Source organism: Xenopus tropicalis, chromosome 1 (assembly GCF_000004195.4).
Source record: "Xenopus tropicalis strain Nigerian chromosome 1, UCB_Xtro_10.0, whole genome shotgun sequence".
In the NCBI taxonomy this organism is placed as follows: domain Eukaryota; kingdom Metazoa; phylum Chordata; class Amphibia; order Anura; family Pipidae; genus Xenopus; species Xenopus tropicalis.
The window spans coordinates 159,047,904-159,071,461 of NC_030677.2; the positions used below are offsets into that span (position 1 = coordinate 159,047,904).

Genomic DNA, 23,558 nt, shown 5'->3' on the forward strand with positions numbered 1-23,558 from the left:
AGAATCCTTGAATCTACAATGTTAGCGCAAAAGGAGATAATGAGCCTCTTCCTGCACCTCAGTAACAAGAAGCTATAATAAATAGGTAGGGGTTTTTTATACTGTATAAAAATATCACATTACTTTTGGAAGCAAGAAAGTGTGTTATATTAAACCATTTTTATATTATTAGTTTAACACAATTTTCATCTAATTCGAATAATAGAACCAATGTTATGGATTATTTAATGCTTGTAGGTTTGTACTATGGAAAGTACTGTATCAGATCATTCTTTTGGCTTATAATGTGTGCTATGTTTACAAAGTTACCCTCCTCATGCCACTAAGCTTTAGAGATATTTCTGGTAGCCCTAAGAAACTAATTAGATGTTTGTTACTGTCTACTGATTGGTGGCTGTGGGTGACTTGCCCAGAGCAAACATTGCAACTTTTTTATTTTTTACCCTCTTTTATTTCTCCATTATAACCATCTAGGGCAGTGCTGTCCAACTGGCGGCCCGCAACCCCCCTCTGTGTGGCCCCCCACCTGTCTGGCTGCTTTGATGGTTTACCCTTGTATAAACTTTAAATGGTATCTGTACTGAGATTAACAGCCCCCCTGCATGGTTCTCACCTCAGATTCAGGCTGTAATCCCTCTGTATTGTTTAAACATGTAATCCCCTGTACTGTTCACACTTTTTAATCTATGCATTGTTTACCCCCTGCAGTGTTCACACCTCAGGCTCAGGCTGTAATCACCCACATTGTTCAACTGTTCACACCTCAGGGCTGTGTGTAGGCAGCATAGGGTAGGCAGAGTATGGCACTTAGGCAGCATGGGGCAGGGAGGGTATGGCACAAACAGGCAGCATAGGACAGGGAAGGTATTGAACACACAGGCAGGGTAGGGCAGAGTATGGCACACACAGGCAGGGTAGGGCAGAGTATGGCACACACAGGCAGCATATGGCAGGTAGAGTATGGCACACAGGCAGGGTAGGGCAGAGTATGGCACACACAGGCAGCATATGGCAGACACAGGCATCATAGGGCAGGCAGAGTATGGCACACACAGGCAGCATATGGCAGACACAGGCATCATGGGGCAGGCAGAGTATGGCACACACAGGTAGCGTAGGGCAGGCAGAGTGCTACCCTATGCTGCCTGTGGGAGGTGAACCTGGCAGGAGTTTGTTAGCAGTTGGAAATAGCCAGTAAAGGGTCCCTAAGGTGTGTAATTATGTACTGGGGGCTGCTGTGCTATCCACAGGGGAAGAGTCATATGGATTTTAGGGTGTGTCTTAATATGACATAATATAATTCTTTCACATATGAATGATGGTTGATATCCCTGCAGTGAGGACCAAGCTTTTGGGTTTTTGCTGCACTACCACCATTGTGATAAAATGGGTGTGGTTTGAAGTGGGTGTGGTTTAAAAGGGGGAGTGGCTTCCATTAGCGGCCCTCCACCATGTATGCGCGAGAAATTCCGGCCCTCGGCACTGCAGAAGTTGGACAGCACTGATCTAGGGTGTCAGGGATAGTGCTATCAATACCTCTAAACAGAGAGAAAATGAATGGTCAATCAGTTCTAAGCCTTTAGTGTAAATAAAAAATATATTTATAAAATCAGTTTAGCAAACTGAAAAACAGACAAAAATGGCCCATTTTGATTAATTTAGTAAATACACAATAAATATTATTTATTTTAAAGTATGTTTCCATTTAACATACAGGTATAACTCTGGCTTCTGTTAGCCATTCAACTTGTTTCCATAGCCATGGACCCTAACAACCAAGTGCTTTGTACAGTTCTTTGTAACAGGAAGCAGCCATTTTGGTGGCCACTAGCTACCCTCCTTGATCTTCAAGCACTTCAATGACCCAGACAGTAAGCTCTGTGTTCAAATGACATGTCTACATAATTCTGCATACACCTCCATTTTCCAAAAGACATGAAACAAGCTTGGTGCTTTATGCAAGGCTGTAAACAAATTGCTCTAGATTAGCTTAAGCTGCTTCTTTGCCTTTACTTAGAATCGATCGACCATTAATATTCTCTCTTGTTTTTTTATGAAGCATTAAATCTGTTTTATAAATGCTTCTACAAAGAGGGACAATACCATAAAGCAGACGAATTGGCATATTTCAAAACCCTTGTACTTTCCCGGCTGTGGCCTTCATTAAAAATGAAAGACCAAGTAATATAAATATACAAGCTGATCAGAAAAAAAAAGCTTTGCAAAGTCATTGGTTAACAATAAAATCCCCTGATTATTTTAGACAATTACTTTAAGAAGAACAGCCATAATGCATTTTAGTAAAGAACAAGCACAAAAGAACTTTCCGGGAAAAAAATATCTTAATATGTGACTGGAGTACTTATACAAAATAACCTTGGCTGCTTTTCTTGTCTACATTCAATATGCAGTTTTAGAGGTGAACAAGGATCCCATGAGCTGCTGGAGGAAGCTGGGAGCCTTTTTTTAGGATATACAGATATTGTTGCACCAATATTGGCTCCACTGGACATTAGTGCTATGATTTTAGCCAGTTTAGACATGTCTAGGTTATTTTCATCAAGTTTAGAAAGGTTTTTGATGTAGCAGTCCCTATTAGTAGAATGCTAGAAAAATGAATGTTACGGTATAACATGCCTGCCAGTGTTAATACCCCAGTTGGTATAAACAGGGACCCCTGCAGTTTCATTTGAAAAACTTGCTAGGCAATGTAGAAGTTGCTTTTTTTACGAACCCTTACTCCTAGTGCCACTAACTCCTAACTGAAGCTTTATTAGATGGTGTCATAAGGGCATTACGAGTTACCAGGCCTCATGAGTGAAAGAGAATTGATCCTTGACTGGTAGTGGCTGCAACTATTGGTGATCAATATGCCATGTGTGCTATAGCCTTAAACTTAGACAGTATACCCTTAGAACATTACCTTTTTTACATTTGTTTCCCATATTTGTTCCAGGGTCTTTATACTGGAGCTTCATCATCAATAGTTCTTTATAAAGTAACAGCCCACTTTGCCCTTTTTGTTAGAATTAAGAGCTGACTGAGGCATACCTTATTATCCAATGCTGATTGCAGGAATATGTGATAAGTATTGGTTCTCAACAATACCATCCCCATACCTTAAGTCTGCTCAGGCCCGGATTTGTGGCGAGGCCACAAAGGCCCGGGCCTAGGGCGGCATAAACATAGGGGCGGCATGCCGCCCCGCCGCACGCAAATTTTTAAAATTTTGCTCCCATACGGAGCAATGGGGACCTCTCCCCACTGCTCCGTATATGAGTTTTAACTTTGGCGCATGCGCATGCGCGTTAGCGCGGCGGCAGGGAAGGAGGAGGTGGTTTGCGCATGCGCGCTCGCACGGCGGGTGGGGGCGGTAGGGGGCGCCGAATTGGGGCGGCCTCGGGGCGCGTTGTTTAGAAATCCGGCGCTGAGTCTGCTAAGAAAAAATAAAATATTGAATAAACCCAATAGGATTGTTTTGCCTTCAATAAGGATTCATTATATCTTAGTTAGGATCAAGTCCCGGCCCGGTGATTTTTGTCTCTTAAGGGGGGCCCAGCATGCTGCCCTTACTTATATTAGCTGGGCCCCCCCTGCTGCCAGCACCTAAAGTGGAGAGCTTTTACATTACTCTCATTCCCGAGTGGCCCAGCACACCCCCAATCCAATTGGCCCAGTCCACCCCCAACCCGATTGGCCAAGCCTGGAATGGCAAGCCCGCCCCCAGCCTGGATTGGTCCAGCCCAACCCCATTGGCGCAGCCTTCCACCAACCTAATTGGCTCAGCCAGCCCCAGCCCGGATTGGCCCAGCCTGTGCCCAGCCCAGATTGGCCTGCATGCTTCCTCCAGCCTAGATTGGCCCAGCCTGCCCCCAACCTGGATTGCCCCAGTCCTCCCCCATAGAGAACAGAATGGAAAAAACAAGGCACAGGTAAGAAAAAGAGGGGAGAATAATAGTGTGAATGGGGAGAGTGAAGAGAAAGAGAAAGGGAGAGACATGTATATAGAGAAGATCAGGGGTGGGCCAAGCTGACTGGGCGCCCTAAGCAACTTCACTGACCCCCCAATTAAAATACTGACTTATTAGCACATTCATAATTTTTACTGTTTTTATTAACTACTACTAAATAGTTATTGGGCCCCACAGCAAGATCATTGGGGTCCCTAAACTTACACAGTTTATGTAACGTATGCAAAAACTTCCATATCAAGCAATGACAGCACAGAGCAGGGGCAGGTAGGTGGATAGGGGTTAAGTTTTGGGCAAACTCCACTTACCCCCAATAAACTAAATGACTTATTAGCACATTAATCAATAGAACTCTTTAGGCTAATGCCACAGGTAGTGTATGGTGTATATTTTTGCCCAGCCGAAGAACACTTGCTGAGAATACACTCCATACCCTTAAAACACCCCCTACCTGTGCCTGCACCCTGCTCAGGTGCAGGTACATGTTGCCGATATCCGCCTAAAAAAGCGAGAAAATGCAAAGTCTCACGTTTGTAGGTGGATATCGTCTACATCGTCCTGCACCCGAGCATATTCAATTCATTCGGGTGCAGGCACAATTCAATTCATTCGGGTGCAGGCACAGGTAGTGCATATAGAGCATATAGAGCGTATTCTCGGTAAGCGTTTTTCAGCTTGCCGAAAATATGCGCCATATGCTACATCTGGCATTAGCATTATATGAACTGCTTATTATAGAGTAACATCAGTTGTTTATATTGCACAAACACAAGGGCGAGGCCAAAATTTTGGTACTGCACTTGTGTTAATAGGGGCCCCATATAATTAACCTGTGCAGGGCCCCAGAGTTTTTGATGGCGGCCCTGCCTGTACCATGTTTCTACAGACTGCATCTCACAAAACCCCTTGTGTAAATGTATATTTGACAACTGTAACTCTATTAGGGGTAGATTTAGCAAAATGTGAGATTAGAGCTCAGCATTGCAAAACTCACCCACGTCTATTGATTCCTATGGAGTTTTTAGAAGTTTATTTACCAAATAGTGAACACTAAGGGGCACATTTACTAAAACCTTAACATTTGGCATTATTTTATTTTTTACAATTCGAATAAACTCACTTCCATGAATTTCTTACGTTTACTAAACTTAGGTAACTTAAAATTCAGCGCGAGAAAAGTCTCAGAAAAGTCACAAAGATACCGAATTTGTTAACTTGATGCAACTTTCAAAACAAAAGGAGGATCTTTTAGGAAAGGAAAGGGACATCTGCCATTGACTTCTACATGATCTCGGCACATTTTAGCTGGAGAATTGTTGGATTCGGATTTGTTAGCCATTTAGATGCATAGTTTAGCTCGAAAAAGTTACAACTTTTTCTCCCATGACTTTTAGTGCTAAAAATGCGAATCAGAAAAGAAAAACAAATCCAATAGTTAGTAAATGGCCCCCTAACTTTCACCCTTTGATAAGTACGCATCTAAAAATCCCATAGGAATGAACTGAAAGTGGGTGGATTTTTCTGTGGTAAATATTAATCTTACATTTTAATACATCTGCCCCTATCTCTGTCAGTTTTAAAGGGTGTTTATTTGTGCAAGAATATGAAATGTCTTTTAACCAGATATATATTTGTTGAAATACTCATCCAACATATTTTACTCCTCTCTGATATCACAAAAACATCAACAGTTAGATGCTGCAGATGGGTATGTTTATGATAACAGCCCATGTAAGTAATACCACAGACTTAATTAGCGCCTTGCTAATTTTAAACCCTACAATCTGTCTCCCTCAGCCCGTAAGCCATTGCAGTGCTCTGAGATCTGATGCTCAATCCATCAGAAATATTACTTAAATGTTCATCTGAAGCTCTAGTTTGAATTATGAAATGCTAAATGTCTATGGCTGAGAGTAGATATTCAGCTGGTAATCGGAGCATCTGAGACATGTTTAAGGTTTTTAGGCACTTTTTCATTATCTGCTAGCTCCTGCATTTCTCATTAACAACTCTATGAAGAAAGCAATTATATCAATAAATAAAGGGAAAGACTTAAGTCAAAAACAGTCATAATGATTTCCATGGTATTGCATACTATAAAAAGACAAACAGAGGAGTGCCCAAAGGGGTGTTAAGTTTAAAAGAAGTAGGCACATTTGCAACAGTAAAGTAACTCATAGCAACCGAATAGCAATTAACTTGGATCAGTCTGATAGTATAATAATGAAAGTAAACATCTACTACATTGATATCGGTTAATGCACTAGGGAAAAATTTGCTTACTGCTGTTATGGGAGCCCCAAGCTACTGACTTCTACATGTCAATGTAAAAGTCAATTCCCCTGTTTCAGCAAAAAAAATTCTGCAGAAAACTGCAAATTAGCAAAATTTCAACAAATGCACTGCATTCAATGAGCATTTAGTTGCCACATTTTTTTTCTTTCACAAAATGCATCAGTGGGTATTTTTGGGATATCTTTTCTTATGCCAAATGCATTGGGTTTTTTCTCACTCCAAATGCACTGAAATAAAAAAACATTTTTTCCTCAGGAAATTTCTCACTCCAAATGCATTGGAGTCAAGAGGTGTATTCCCTTGCCATGTGTACACCTATAACATGCCATGTGTGGATACACTGCTGCTTGCTGATGCCATATTTAGGTACAGATATATCATTCATGAGTAATGGCACACAAAATTATAAGATGCCTTGTGACAGTAGAAAAAGAGACAGATCGGGGTATGAAAGGTGCATTTGAAAAGCTGCAAAGAAAAGCAAAAATTGAAAACCAATTTAGCTAAATAATTCTTGTGCAAATTCAGCAGATTAACATTATTTAAAAATGTGGCTATTGCCTACATTCTGCGAGACTTACAATATGTACACAGATATTATGACTGGTTATAGCTGTAATTCAAAGGATTAAAACAGTTAACTTCATATGAACCTACAGAATGGATAACTAACTATGGTACCATTACCAGTGGGTGTGTCTGGTTTTGCCTTCATGGAAAACACACCAGCAAATTCTGCACTATTTTGTAAATTTATGGCAGGATAACATTTTCAGGGTCTAAAACTATTCAGCAGTAGGAAAACATATTGAACTTGCACACTGATAATGAACTCACTGGCCTCTGTACACTTATGGGACCTCACTGGTGGCTGACCACTCTCTTTTGCTCATTTCCCTGCCCTATAAAATTTAAAGTTTTTTACTTTTTTACTGCACAGAAATTCAATTACTTAGAAGAGAACAAAACATTATAAGATGGTAATTTACTTTGTTGTCTCGAGGGTTATATTCTCAAGCAAGGAGTTGTACACAACACAAGTTAGATTAACCAGCAGTCAAGCTTATCAACGCACAGTATGTTCTGCTTGACAGAATAAATTGGGATATGTACTGTAGCTAACAAGATGTTATTTCTGACTATTCTTTGACTGCCTTACAGTTTGCCTGTGTCACCATTAAACACAGAGTTTTGTCAAAATGTCACAATGTCTTACACTCTCAAAGCTTTATCCATCATTGTCATTCAGAGTTTCACATGGTTCATTTGTTCCCATCTAGCCACAAGTAAAAAAGGAATTCATCCATTACTTTACTGGCTGATTTAAATTAAATGTTATATTTAGAAGATGAAAGAACACAAGGAAAAAAATGTTTTGTGAAATATGTATATAATAAGGGGTGGGGGGTGTGAAAAAACAGCAAGCAACTTATCTCCTCTTTACATTTGAAAGTGAAAATTATTACTGCACTGGAGCAGATGGTAAGTCCAGTTCTACTGATTGCTCCCTGTGTTAGCAGTAAGTAGGCCTAAAATATTATGCAAAAATACAAGGCCAGAAAGTGTGTGTCTTCCACCCATGAAATCCCACCTGATGTGTTGGCAGTGTCACGTTCTGCCTAACACCCAGCTCACAAGTGATTGGTGCTTAGAAGGGGCAGAGTGGTTGATTAGGGTGCACCCTACCATGCTAGGAAATATCCAGTGCCAAAGAGTCAACATAATGACCACAAGTCAAAAGAAATGCACTATAGAATTGATTTCAGAGAGTTTCTGAGCAGTTGACTACTTGATCAGATCTTTGTGCTATCTTCCTTCAGCAGCAGCTACAATGCAGAAGGAAGTGCACTATGCCAGTGGGATTGCAGCCAATTAACTCCCACTTGTAACCATGAATGTCTCTAACCATCAGGATTGGCTGAATAAAGTACAGACTGAAATGACAGACAGAAATGTGATGCGTCAAACTAATTGCTGACAGCAATCATATTTTGGGTCTGACAGAAGCATAGATTGTGTTGAGAATTGAACAACAACTATTATTGCTGGAAACACAAGTAGAGATCTACAGGTTGGACATCCCTGTGCTAAATTGTATCACTGTAGCAAATGACACCTCCCAAAGTCATAAAGGACTTCAGGGTGAATATTAGTGATTTAAATGCTACAAAAATTATGTCATACATGTAATCAGAGCTCTAGGGGTTATGGCACACAGTACATTTTTGATGCTGGCACTGGCTTATATCTGATTTCCCAAGAGGTCCCCTTGTTAGAGCCAGCTCTTAGCTTATACTAAATCTCGCAGGCAGTACATTTTACCATTCAAATGAATGTTGATCGGATGGGAAAAAGAATTTTGACTGCTGGATCTCTTTCAAAAACCTCAAACACATTGTGTGACATAGCCCTAAAATCCATCCTTAAAAGAAATTTTAAGTCAAGTTTATCCCCTCCCACCCTGATCTCTCCATGATTCACTTTTTTAAATGGGTGAAAACAGGTCTACCTCTTATCATTAAAGCATTAATATGTTATCTCAAAAATTCTGCCTCAGCATCAAGGTCAATTTATAGTAATTATATTTTCTTTCACTATGTAAAAAGCAGCTTTTGAGTGGGGTGCCCTTTTAAACTCCAATGCATTTCATGTTTGGCTAGTATAGACACAATTATATCATTAGTGACTTTTTATAGAAAAAAAATGTGTTTGTTCTGAAATTATATTGAAGGGTGTTTTTGCCGCAGACATATTGAACTATTGTAATTGCAGATTGTCAGAGTTGCTGTATGCGCCGACTTGCCATAGCCAAGGGTCAAGTGCCTGTTCAATTAAAACATCTCCAGTTTTACTTCATGTTCTAATGCATATCTTCAATCATTTATTTTTTTCTATAGCTCAGAAAGAATACACACTTATAATGATGGTATCTATTATTCCTAGGCTGCATTCTTTGAGTGAGACACAGGGTGAAATGTTACAAGCCTCTGTCTGAGCATTGTATTGCAGTTTCCTCATATCCCCAGCCAAAAGGAACAGACAAGCATAGAAAGGTCATTGGAATATACATATATTTCCCTTAGGCTTAATCATAAATAGATAATCACTGCGATAAGAATAAAAAAAATCATTCATCTGCTTTTGTAAAATATTTGTCGTTTTTATAGTAAAGGCATTTCACCGCGTGTCCTACAGGCAATAAAAAAATGTCACTGTGGGAAACCAATTTGTCATACACGACAGTTAAAATATATAAAGAATAAAAGTCATGCCAAGAAATTACATACATTTTACAAAACACTGCTCTCATGTATTTTGTTGGTAGTGGCAGATTTAAAGCCCGTTTCAAAGGAGATTGGGTTTTGTTTGCAAAATGCCTCATGCATTTGATTTATCTGTTTTAGGCTGTCACAGAGATGTGGCTTTACAAGAGCCGTTTCAAACACTAGAAAATGTGTCTGCTTTAAAAACAGATGGTGCTCTTTAAGGGTTTTCTCTAGATTATTTTTTTTTAGTTGGTCAACAAGGCCACTTAGTGCCCCTATGGACTCCCAACTTCTTGCTCCCTGGCAGTCATAGGGGCTGATTTACTTACCCACGAACGGGTCGAATGGAGTCCGATTGCGTTTTTTTCGTAATGATCGGTACTTTGCGATTTTTTCGGATTCTTTACGAATTTTTCGGATCCAATACGATTTTTGCGTAAAAACGCGAGTTTTCCTATCCATTACGAAAGTTGCGTAAAAAGTTGCGCATTTTGCGTAGCGTTAAAACTTACGCGAAAAATGCGCAACTTTTCGCGTAAGTTTTAACGCTACGCAAAATGCGCAACTTTTTACGCAACTTTCGTAATGGATACGAAAAACTCGCGTTTTTACGCAAAAATCGTATTGGATCCGAAAAATTCGTACAGAATCCGAAAAAATCGCAAAACATACGAAAAAGTCGCAAAATATTCGTTTTCAAGTCGGAACTTTTCCAATTCGGGTCGGATTCGTGGGTTAGTAAATCAGCCCCATAGGGTCTGATTCCCTATAGCTGTATCCCAAGGGGTTAGATAGTTGAGGCTTAATTTAGGATAGGTATCCAAAAAGAGTTCATCATATCTCAACCCCTCTATACTAAATAACAATAATAAAATTACTGTGTAGGTAGAATATCATGAGGTCAAACAGCATTTGCAGCGCTCTGTCTTCACTTGGCTTTGGGAAAATGATTGTAGAAACATGGGTTAATTCAGGAACTCATTCACAGTTCCTACACTTGTTTGCCTGGAGCTGGCCAGACAAAGCTTCCTAAATTTGCCCCCTAGTTTGTAATTGTTTGTAATGATGGATGCTGCACCTGTGGGTGGAGGTTATTGGAGGAATAAGAAGTACTGAACCTTCACACTGACCCGAAGTTCAACACATAGGGGCACATTTATCAAAGTACAAATTTCGGACATTAAAAAGCACGATACCAAAAATTCAGATTAAATACGATATTTTCTGATGTGCACTTAAAGTACGAAAATTTCATATCGTGGTACGATCCGAAAGTTACTAAATTTTTGTATCCGAATGATCGTAAAAGGTGCAAAAAACTTTCTGACTTTGAAACTTCTGTGCTGGTTCTTGAATCCTCCATAGGACTCAATGGCACTCTGCAGCTCCAACCCGGCCCAAGGAAAGTCTCCCATAGGGCTCAATGGCACTCTGCAGCTCCAACCTGGCCCAAGGAAAGTCTCCCATAGGGCTCAATGGCACTCTGCAGCTCCAACCTGGCCCAAGGAAAGTCTCCCATAGGGCTCAATGGCACTCTGCAGCTCCAACCCGGCCCAAGGAAAGTCTCCCATAGGGCTCAATGGCACTCTGCAGCTCCAACCTGGCCCAAGGAAAGTCTCCCATAGGGCTCAATGGCACTCTGCAGCTCCAACCTGGCCCAAGGAAAGTCTCCCATAGGGCTCAATGGCACTCTGCAGCTCCAACCTGGCCCAAGGAAAGTCTCCCATAGGGCTCAAGGGCACTCTGCAGCTCCAACCTGGCCCAAGGAAAGTCTCCCATAGGGCTCAAGGGCACTCTGCAGCTCCAACCTGGCCAGAGGAAAGTCACGATACCGAAGCTTAAATGAATTTGAAAGTTTTGTACTCGTTGCGACAAATACAATTTTGTCACACAAATTGTCACGAAGTACAAAAAATTCTTACAAATTAACAAAAAAATTGCAGAAAATACGCACAGTTGTAAAACTTAGAAAAAATACACATTTTTTGTATTCGTACTAAATCGTACATTGATGAATGTGCCCCTTTTTCATTAAAACTTATTGTAGAGGCTGCTTGTAACAAATAACATGTTAAAGGGAAAGAATTGGGTTTAAGGATATTGTGTAAATTTTGATGGTATTGTGGGAGTGGCTGGGTGTGACAGTGATTACATCAGGTGGATCATGGTGTAGCCAAAATGGAATGCCTGATCAACTACAATGCAATAAAGATGAGTTAACTGTATAATGTGCGGCCATTAAATAAGATACCTGTACTATAGCTACCAAGGTTAGGCTTTCCTACCAAGCTGAGAACATGGACAGTGCTCACCATTCATAGTATTCTGAATTAGCCACATTACCATAAAATGAAGCTCCTTGATTTCAACTAAGATATAATGAATCTTTATTGAAGCCAAAACAAGCCTATTGGGTTTATTCAATACTTAAATGATTTTTAACAGACTTAAGTTATGAAAATCTAAATTACAGAAAGATCCCTTATCTGAAAAACCCCAGGTCCTGAGCATTTTGAATAACAGGTGCCCTACCTGTACTGATAATTTGTAGATTTTACAATTCGAAAGAAAACACAATTTAAAATCATTTTGTTGTATTTCTACCAGTCCACATATATTATGTATATTAACTTACTTGCTCTTCTCTAAACTGTGTAATGTACCCTTGGAAGTATGGATGTTCCCATTGCTGCTGACCAAGTGCCAACTGACACAAGTACCTTGGTGCACTTGAATAGGCATTTTTGCTCTTTGCACTTTTAGCAAAGAAATTAACCTAATTTTCTAAAGACAAACCATTAGGCTTGTTTTGGCTTCAATAAAGATTCATTATATCTTAGTTGAAATCAAGTGCAATGTACTGTTTTATTATCACAGAGAAAAAGGAAATCATTTTTAACAATTAGAATTATGTGCTTATACCTTATATCTTTCCATTTGTCCTTACTCAAATATATGAGAAAATGACGATGACTGCTTTTCTTAATCTGAATCAACAATCGAGTAATTAGGAACAGGCTGTACTTGACGGATAATATCTTCTTTGATACAAGCAGTACTTTGTGTTCCTATTGTTTTGACATTTGTCATGAAATTCCTTTGTCTCTGAGTGGCTCCCTTTTTGTTACAGTATATCATTTCTGCCCTGTAACCCTCTATGCAGGAGACAGCTGTTTGATCACACAGTTCAGTTCATATTACCATCTAGTTTTGCTGTAAGAAGGAATGGCAGAAACTGTGTTTCTGGAACAGATGCAACTCTTGTGACACAGAAATGTAATTTACCTTATGAAAACTTTTGAACTGAATTTGTGAAGAACAGTTTTTACAATTTCAGGCGATAATGAAATATGGGTATTAGAGGTCACCAAGGAGCAGACCTCCAAAGTGAATTTTATTATTGTTATATTTTGGAGGGTACTTTATTTCATGTAATGCATGGTGTGGGGATGTGTTATGTGAAGATATAATAATTCCACTCAAGAATGGAGTGCTCAGCCTGGACAAATGACTCCTGCATAACCAGCCTGCTGCAGGTTATTGTGTATAACAGAGACAGTGTAGACCACATATGTCAAACACAAGGCTTCCATTCGAATCCGGCCCACCTGGCTGTTTAATTGGAGCCAATAAAGCACTTTTAAAAGCATTCAGTCTCTGTTGTACAGTGAACACTGTCATCATGTGAAGGTTTGATGTATGTATGCAAAATGTGGAGAACTAGGTTAAAGTAAAGGTAATCAGTAGTGACATGTGAAACTGCCCTGTTTCACTTGGAAAATTCACCAAATCATGGAAAAAGTTATGAAATTTATGCAGATGAAGTTTTTCTCAGCACAAAAAAGCATTATTTTCCTGGAGAATAAAAATGCACAGAGAAAATTCTAATAATGCTGCTGCTCATTTTTATGGCACTAATAACTTTTTCTGGCAAGACAATATGCATGGCAAAACTCTAATGCTGTGATTAACATCCCCCCTCCAGCCCCCGACCCCCCCCCCCACACACACACTTTTCTGCACAGGGAAACCCATTTTGTCCCTGTTAAACGAAACAGATAACAAAATTCTAGCACAGATATGTGACAATTCCACCAAAAGTATTAGTAATTAATAGTAACTAAAACAATGTGCTCATCCTTAAATTAGGAGCCTGTTTGAGTCAGTTAGTGGCTAGTGCAGTTCTAATTTCAACTGGCCCACACCAAAGGCTTTTATAAATCATTTCAAAGAAGCCTGTATGTGGCGGATATCAATGTCAATTGAGTACCAGTATTGGCCAATCAGTTATTAGCTTTTAAGTGTCTTTTAGAAGATATAAAATTAAATCAAAGCTCTGATTGGTTTATATGAGTACCTGCACTGGAGAAATTCAGCTCATCACTAGGAACAACTAAGCATAACACTGCTGCCTGTGAGGTTCAGATGTTTAGCAGCTACAGGTATAAGACCCGTTATCCAGAATGCTTGGGACCAAGGGTATTCTAGATAAGGGGTCTTCCCGTAATTTGCATCTTCATACCTTAAGTCTACTAAAAAAAACAATAAAACATTCATTAAACCCAAAGGATTGTTTTGCCTCCAATAAGGAGTAATTTTACTCCTGTAGGAGGAAGTTGCAGCGGATCCTCTCTGACCCCAGCCACCCCAGCCACAGACTTTTCACGCTCCTACCATCAGGCAGGCGGTACAGGAGCATCCAGACCCGCACCAGCAGATACAGAGAACAGTTTCTACCCACAAGCCATCAGGCTTCTGAACTGCTGACATTCTACCCAAACCAACATACACTCCCCATAACTACTGGACTCTTCCCAGTGTCACTTTAAGCAAAGCCACTTTAAATCCTCACTGCACAATTTCAAATATTGCATTGCATTTTATTATTGTAAATACTTGTACCTTTATTGCACACTTTTATTATATTTAATATTTGTATTTTTTTTTTTTTTTTGTTTTTTGTTTTGTTTGTCTATGTAAAGTTAGGAGGAACACGGGTCAAAAAAAAAAATTTCATTACAGTAATGATGCTTCATTGTTATTTGTATATGACAATAAACTTGAAACTTAAACTTGAAACTTATACCTTAGTTGAGATCAATTACAAGGTACTGTTTTATTTTTACAGATTTAAAAATCTGAATTATTTGATTAAAATTGAGTCTATGGGAGACAGGCTTTCCATAATTCGGAGCTTTCTGGATAACGGGTTTCTGGATAATGTATCCCATATCTGTATAACCTGACTTTCACTGCTATACAGTACAAAAGACTGAACTTTTATGGCTAAACTATTTTAATGCACAATAGTTATTAAACAATATTTCACCTTTCTGCCCGACCTTCACTGTATCATTTGATGTAGGAGGTAGGACATAGGTATATTGCCACACTATTTTAATCAAACAGTTGAAAGGCTGAAGATGCATCAAAAGTATTCAGTTTATTACAAATAACCTTTCTGCCCTGCGTACTGGGAAGCGGTCAGGATTTGATCACATGCTTCCTAATCCTTTATGTCAAATCTCAAAACTTTTGTCTCCTGCAAATACAGAATTTTCTCATTTATTAAAAAACAATTGAATTCACATGTTACTGGGCTGAAATCTAAAGGGTCCCAGGAAGTAATATGACAAGATGACTCGTTATTACTTACAGTCTAGTACAGAAGTCAGGTTAGTTAGCTGTTTAAAGAGACTGGAACATTTAATTTTAGAGACAAGCATTTCTAGGAGAAATATAATAACAAATTGTTACTAAGGATCTTAGTTTTATACTGTTTAATAATCATGCTGCACCATATCAATCATGTTGTTAGGGTGTGTTTTTGTTTTTTTATTACTTTTATTACTGGCAATATGCCATGTGACTTGTGCTCTGATAAACTTCAGTCACACTTTACTGCACTGAAACTGCAAGTTGGAGTGATATCACCCCCCTCCATTTCCCCCTCAGCAGCTGATCAGCAGAACAATGGAAAAGAAGCAAGATAGGAGCTCCCTAATGCCTGTATTGCTAAAAATGCTCCCATGCCCCCCCTAGTGGTAGATATAATAATATCACCCAAGTTCTCTAGTTACATTGAGTAGAAGAAACTATAACTTATCTGGAAGCAGTTGCATTGTGAGGTGCAGGCTGTTTTTGAAAGGACAATGGCTGCATTCACAGCAATATTACAACTATAAATATACATTATTCAAGAATAACATTTTAAATGGTTAAATTATTTGCACTGTACTGCAGCATAAACATCATTATAGAATCTTTTTAAGGCTATATAGATTGCCCATGCTAAAGTGCAATCTTAAGGCGGCCATACATGCACTGATATTAAGTTTCCTACAATAATTGGTTGTCTTGTCAATCAGACAGGTTGGCAAATATTGATTGGGCACCTTTCAAGGCGTTTCTACCTGCATATCTGACAATTCATCTCTGATCATTAGTGTAGTCTACAAACGATCTTTGGCCACAGGAAAGATCATAACTGTAACGTGTATGGCCACCAGTCTACCACTGGATCCTTAACATTCCTTTACATATGTCCTTTATTAAAAGAAATACAGGACTAAGAAAGGCCCCCTCCTAGCCTTAAACTCAGACTTGCTACTGTTAATGCCAAATCCATTGTAAATTTTAAATGTGGAAGTTTGTCCCTTTTGCAGATAATCACATTCTTGAGTTAAATAATTTTGTACCAAAGGAAGAAAGCAACCCATGGAAGTGTGGGCTTTATTTACACCAAAATAAAGAAATAAGGCTGTGCTGTTCCACAGTGGATTCCCTTGAAATACAATGTTTTTTCTAGCATGTATTGTTATTGGACCATTGGTTGTCCTAATTGCTCGGCACTATGGTCTATCTTAGCAAGAATGACAGGAAATTGGATTGTAAATTTAAATTACATTAGTAGCCAAACAGGATTAATTAATTCCTCCCCTATTTGTAGTTTAGAATGTTTTAGATGTCAAACCATTAAATATAGTTCACCCCCTGACTAACCGTAAAGGTGGCCATACACAAGCCGATTTCACTTGTTCTACAATGAACGATCTAATCGGTACATGATCGTTTGACGATCGGTTTGCCATACGATATGCCATCCACGGACAATGATTATTTGAAAAGATGTAATCGTATTGTAGATGTAAAATACAGAAAGATGATACATCTACGTATGATCCAATATCATTTGTTGACTTTCGCTGGCAATCATGACATGCGCAGGGAACAATTGTTCAACAACAAATGTCCGACACTCACACCAACTGCCAGATTTTATCGCTGAATGACTTAAATTTTTAAACCCAGGCAATCAATTTTTTGCCCAATACATACAGGTATAGGACCTGTTATCCAGAATGCTTGGGATTAGGGGTTTTTCAGATAAGGGGACCTTCCATATTTTGGATTTCCATACCTTAAGTCTTCTGAAAAATCATTTAAACATGAAATAAACCCAATAGGATTGTTTTGCTTCCAATAAGGATTAATTATTTCTTAGCTGGGATCAAGGACAAGGTACTGTTTTATTATTACAGAGAAGAAAAAAAATAAAAAAGCTTATAATGGAGTCTATGGTAGATTACCTTTCAAAATCGAAACTTTCTGGATAATGGGATGTATGTTCAGGCCAGGTTCAATAACATTACTTACTTTGACAACATCCTCATCTGAGGATTTACATTCCACCTGCTCGGAAATATCAGTCACATAACCATTCTCCTCAACGGAAACTATTTTAACTGGTACTGCCACTGTCTTTCCAGTTAGGATGGCTGTATTCAGAATCTCTGTGTCCTGCGAGGAAAAGAGAAATTAACATATTAATACATTAACACATATGACTCCATTTTTTTTTTAATGATATGTATTTTTTTAATTTTACAGCTATACCTGTTTGCCTGAAATTATGTTATTTGCAGGATATCATCTGTAAATGTACTACTCGGCTCTTTATTTACCATTAAATATACTGTACATCATACCAGAAATCAGTATATTTGGTTAATGAAATCTTGGTCATGCACATAAAAAGATGTATAGGTAAGGTATACGAATTAAAGTTGTGTGTGTGTGTGTGTATTTCAGTGGCAGATAATTGTACTACCAGGGTAACAAAATCACCAGCCAACTGCAACATCATTTATCATGCTGCAAAGGCTTATTAGTAGAGCCTGAACATCCTGGTCAGATATAACAAGCAAGAACCAACAACTGGTCATCCATTCACAGATGTCACTCCATACACTAAAGTTAGCACTGGTTGCCAATACTTGTGTATCCTATAATAACATTCAAGTTATATTGCTATATTTAGCAGGAACCTTAAACTGGAACACCATTTAGGTTTAGGAATAAACACAGTGAAGAACAATGGTTATAATGGCTGAAAAAGGAAATAATTGTGGGGTTATGGACAGATATGATCCTTGCAGTTTTAGGGGGTTGTGTAATAAAAAGGCCCAGAAGTAATCACACCAACCAATCAGCAGGTAGAATTTACTGGTCACCTGTTAGAAAAAATCTTATTGGCTACTATGGGTTAGTGCTACTGTGAAAATGTACTTTTATTTTATATAGGGGTAAGTGTCTACTACTGCCTGGTTGTGGTCTTTTTCAAAAAGTTCAATATTCTGCATGTGGAATCAAAATAAAGGGCAGCTAATGCACCTAAATAGATACCATGGCAGGCAGTGGGGGGTTTGATCAGAATATACTAGTGATATAAAGAAGGCTTCAGTCAATGTTATATACCATCTATGGAGGGGCTTCCTTAATGAGATTGTTATGATGAATGTATTATTCTACTGTACATCAGTTTCCTTATAAAAATGCTATATTTTCTCAAATTACAGTTTCTCCAAAGTTTCATGAAGAAAGTGAAATTGAAATGAGATAAAACCAATTCATAAATGAGCATTACTTTATTATTTTTTTACAATATAGTTTTCTATTTACAATATTTCTGGACAGTTCAATACAGAGGAGGTCAATTTCTGGATTGGAACCACATTATCCACGTATTCCATGTTATACTTTACATTTACCCTCTGTGCAGCAAGGAGACTGTGCAGTGAGTGACTGGAATAAGTTTATCGGAAAGCCAGCCCATACTATAATAATAATACAAGGGGTGTTTTAATACATAATACTATGTAATAATACAAGGGGTGTTTTCATTGTGCTTGGCTATTAATTTAAGTTATTTGAAAACATTTAGGTTGCCAGCTTTGGGTGAATAATTCTAGAGCATATTCTGGGTTGCCAGATAAAGGATCCATTATACTTTGGAGTGGTGGGTATTTTCAAATACAGTAGTCTGTAACTTACATTTCCAAAATCATGTTCTTCAGTCTCACATACAGGAGAGAACTACAAAATGTTGGTAGGAAAGTGTGATCATTGTTTTTAGCATGGGATAATCTTAAAGAGTTGGCATTTTAATAAAAATGTAAATTGTTCACAAAAATGGCAAATACTATCTTAATAACTAATGAGCATTGATAATGTATTTCCAAGAGCATGAATGCAATAAATATGTCATAGAACTGAAGAGTATGCAGCACAAAGGTGCAGTTCAGGAAATTGTAAGACATACAAGACATCATTCTCCAGTTCTGCAATGGGATAATGACATGAAAGCTTTTATGAAGAACTCCTATTTTATTGCACTAATTTCCTCTTAGAGACGAATTAAAAAATAAGCCAGGCTTGTATGTCATACTGATAAATAGTTTAATTAAATAGGAGATACAGTCAGCAAGAGAGAAAAGAAAGGTGGGAAAGTGTTGGGAAGAGACACAATTCAAATGTTGAATATGCAGCAATGTGAGTAAATCAATCAATGTGCCAGAGACACTGGTTTCCCACATATATTCAATCAATTCTATTAATATGCAGAACATATGTATTGTTAATAACAAAGGTGAGTATTTCTATTGGTGGTGTGAAGATGGAGTATTAAAACCAATAAGGTCAGTTCAGATCTAACCATCTCTATATAATATATCCTGCTTAGTTTTTTTTTCTGAATTATTCATAATAAATGAAATGCTTTAATTTTTTTTTTCTTCTTAAGATGTCCTAATTACATCTGAAGTATATAAAAAAGATGCTAGCTGACCAAAGCAAATTAATGGATTTTAGCACTTATGCCTATGATGCAAGTGCAAGAGAACTATGGGGTTCAAAATCATGCCTGTAATGCTTATTTTTCCAGCAGTTACATCTAATTACAATCCAGCATGATGTACAAAGTAGCCTGTACTTAATTAGTGCCGTTAATAATAAGTAAGTTAAAACATGGATATAATGCCAATGAATACTAAATAATTATGGTCAGTACAGCCTGATTATACCAAGCTTAGATAAATCGTTAATCTTTGCTATTTTTTATTATTGCCAGTTGGAAGACATTTCGGGGAGATAAGTTGCCTGCAGTAGCCGAGATTTAACCACAGGCAACTAATGTCCCCCGTAGGCCATGGCCCTAAGGTTTATGGCAGAAGTGGCTGCTTCAGATGCTATAAGTAACCCAAAAGTGTTAAAGGATCAAAACAAATGCCCACAGACTTATTTTAAAATTGCTGTAATACGCTGAGTACTGACCTGTGCATAAAATATATTTGAAAAATAAGTCTGTGAATTAATGGTTTCATATTTCTGGTATTCCAAACAAAAAAACCCCAAGTTTTTCCTAGAAAAATCAAGGAAAAATCAAGGACACAATACCTACTTGGAATCACTACAGTTACACCACTACTCTACTAAGTACGATTTTTAATGCTTTTTACAGAATGGGAATCTGCCCTGTTAGTTTTGGGGTGCCAAATAAAAGTTTTTTGATATAAAATTTAATGCTAAGATGAGAATATCCTACACAATTTGGTAACAGCTTGGTTCAAAGTTAGGAAAGAGATGTTACCAGTGGGCTCTAAACCAACATTTTTTTCCATTTACATCAAAAATTGGTTACTAACTGTCAACTTTGGATTCTACCCTATGCTGTTATTACAATAGCCATTAGTCATTAACTTGTTTACCCACTGACTTATATAAATCAAATAATTTTTATGCTACCTGCTGATGCATTGCTATAGGTAATAACAACCTATCAGTATTACGTAACTCCACTATGAATTAAACTGTACAAGCTATGTATACATCTGTAACACATTTATTGGTATAGTTATTTGATGAAATCACATTAAATAAACTAATATGATTCTTTGTTAAAGTTAAATTGCCACTTTAATTATATTTCCTTAAGCAACCTCTGCATTTTTAATATTCACAGGTATACCTAGAAGTCCCTGAGCCCCATACATACATTGTAACTACTGATATCAGGATCTGCCCTTGGGGACTTGGTGGAGGAAGGATTTTGTATATCATTCACAGTTAATAATCAGTTGGGCACCAGTGGTCCTTGAAACATATTATAACTATTCATTAAAGGACACGTGAACCCCAAAACTAATTTTTTGCCAAATAAAACAAAACTTAAGCAATTTTGCAATATACACTCATTATCATAATAACTTTTAAAGCACTAACAATTTTTTAATAAATTGATGTTGAAAAGTTGCTTAGAATTATTTTTTCTTTTGTTAGGCAAAAAATTATTTTGGGGGTGTCCTTTATAAGGGATGTAGAACAATCTATTGGGGGACAGTCACATAGACAATAGGTATAGCAATACATTATTCAGCAATTACGCATGAATTTAGCTTCTAACAGTTCTTGCTCAAATCAGGTACCATTGACAAATCTCACTTGAAAGTGTCCATCCCTGAATACAGACCTTCCAAGTGGAACCTCTGTGGCAATACCTCTATCCCTAGGTCTGTACTTTTCAGTCCCTACACCACCAGGTGACCCAGGATTGCTAATCCTATTTTCCTCAATGGTGCATCAGGTTGCTCATTGGCTACTCTGAACTCTCAGTCCTGGAGTGAGTTATTACTAAACTATGCTTTCACTATCTTCCAAAAAATGCAAATAAGTCCTTATATTTTGTGTTCCTTAGTGATGAATACTTCTTCACAGGCTGCAAACCCCATGCCAGCTGCAGTTGCAAATATTTAGTAAAGTAACCCGGAGAGCACAACATATCTTTAGTGATGAACATAAGTTTTCACCAGGCATGGATTTGTGGCACAATTCCACTTTTCCCCATTGGCAGATTTTTTTGTGAAACGGGCAAAAATTTGTTGTGGGAAAAATGCATCAAAAAAATTGTTGCGGACATGTACACCATTTTCCGCATTTTGTTAATTTTTCGATGTTTTGCAGTTTGTTTCAAAGTTTCGTGAATTTTACGGTGTGGCAAAATGGGACAGATTTGCTCATCACTACATATATTCTCTTTATCATAGTGTTTTTATACGTGGAGACATTGTTGCACTATTAAAAACACTATGATGAAGCGAAAAGATACACTGTACTCTCCAGGTTACTTTTCTACCTACTTACACTAACTTATGCCTACCTCTGCCCAGTTCCATCCACCTCCTCCAACGGGTGATATAAAGAGGCTGAGCCGAGTTGGCTTCCCCTTTTAAAGAGTAGGACTGTGACATAGCTTGGCCATTTACTGAACTGTAAGAAAATGCTTTGAACCTAGGAAACATTAAAGGGAAACATCACCATCTTCCAACTGTAAATTACAACCACATTTAGCAAAATCTTTGGGGATTGCCTGCAATAAATGGAAACCAAACCATAAGTCCCCTACACTTGCAAAAAAAAGAAAAAAATATTTTTCAATACATGGTACTGTATATGTATTTTGGCTCCATATAAATATCATAATCAGTGCAAAATACTTATACAGTACAGCATCCTTGCCTTTAGCTTAGCCAGTGCCATGGTCAACATTTATATTCAGTTGAAGCAGAACCTAGTGAAACCTAGTGAAATGATTTTTTTTAGCCCAAAGCTGTTCCTGAACTTGGTGCACTTCTCTCTCTGTAACATGAAATAGGTCTCTTTCATACAGCTCTAAAACCTGAAATGTGTTGCATTCCTAAATCTTCTAAAGATGATTTTCATAGGTCAAAAAAGTCTCAACGTTTAAAATAATCTGCTATAAAAATACCCGAAATACTTACATTTACTAGAAGTTATTGTAAATTCTCTGGACACTTACAAGTATTAATTACAAGTAGAAATCACATTTTAGGGCCTGTCCATTTGAGATGACACAAAGAAAATTATATAATTAGAAATGTTGTGCCTGTAATACTAATGCCACCTCAGACAATGTGCATAACAGGAAAGTTATTAGAAGGTCACATCTGTGGGGAAGAATTCCTTAGTTAGGCAATGTTATTATAAGGGTTTTTAAACAATTTTTTTAGATTCATACATAATACATATCAAACTGAAAAACACAAGCATTTGGGTGATGATACTGTAGGCAGATGTGAGTTGTGTGTTTTGAAATAATGGGCTGTGCCACTATACAAAATGTACTAGCACCTAGAGAACCCTACACAGATGCCATTTTGATTCAGAGTCCCAGAAATAACATAATCACTACACGCAAGTGTAATTATGTCAGCTACAATGCCCCTTGGGTCAGCAATTACATTGGTATGCAAAAAAAAATAAAAAATTGGATTCTGGGCTAAAAACAGAGACTTGGCCTAAGATTGCACATTGCATGCTGCACTAATTGCCCTTTCTATCTTACAGCCTAACAGGCTGCAGCTGGGGGATGGTTGTTTTTTTTACAAACAATTGAAACTTCTATTTTGAATGGAACAAGCCGCCAGATTTCAGAACTTCTGAACTTGCTTTTTTCATCTCACAGAACATGTTCATGAAAACAATCCCTTATGGTTCTAGTATAAACCCCAATCCAATAGGTTCAACAAGTTTTTAATGACTGCAACATCATATTCTAAATAAACATTTCCTAGAACACCTATAATGACTTAGGGGCTGATTTACTAATCCACGAATCCAAATTCGAATGAGAAAAATTCGGATTGGAAAACGAACATTTTGTGACTTTTTC

General features: G+C 37.9%; 1 protein-coding gene across 1 annotated transcript in view; it reads right to left on the reverse strand.

The window, feature by feature from the left end:
* tmem132c (transmembrane protein 132C) overlaps window positions 1–23,558 on the reverse strand; it is a 184,080-nt gene that overhangs the window by 25,141 nt on the left and 135,381 nt on the right. Inside the window, exon 4 of the mRNA XM_018090977.2 lies at window positions 17,189–17,332. Coding sequence (XP_017946466.2) covers window positions 17,189–17,332 — 144 coding nt within the window. The remainder of the gene's footprint in view (window positions 1–17,188; window positions 17,333–23,558) is intronic.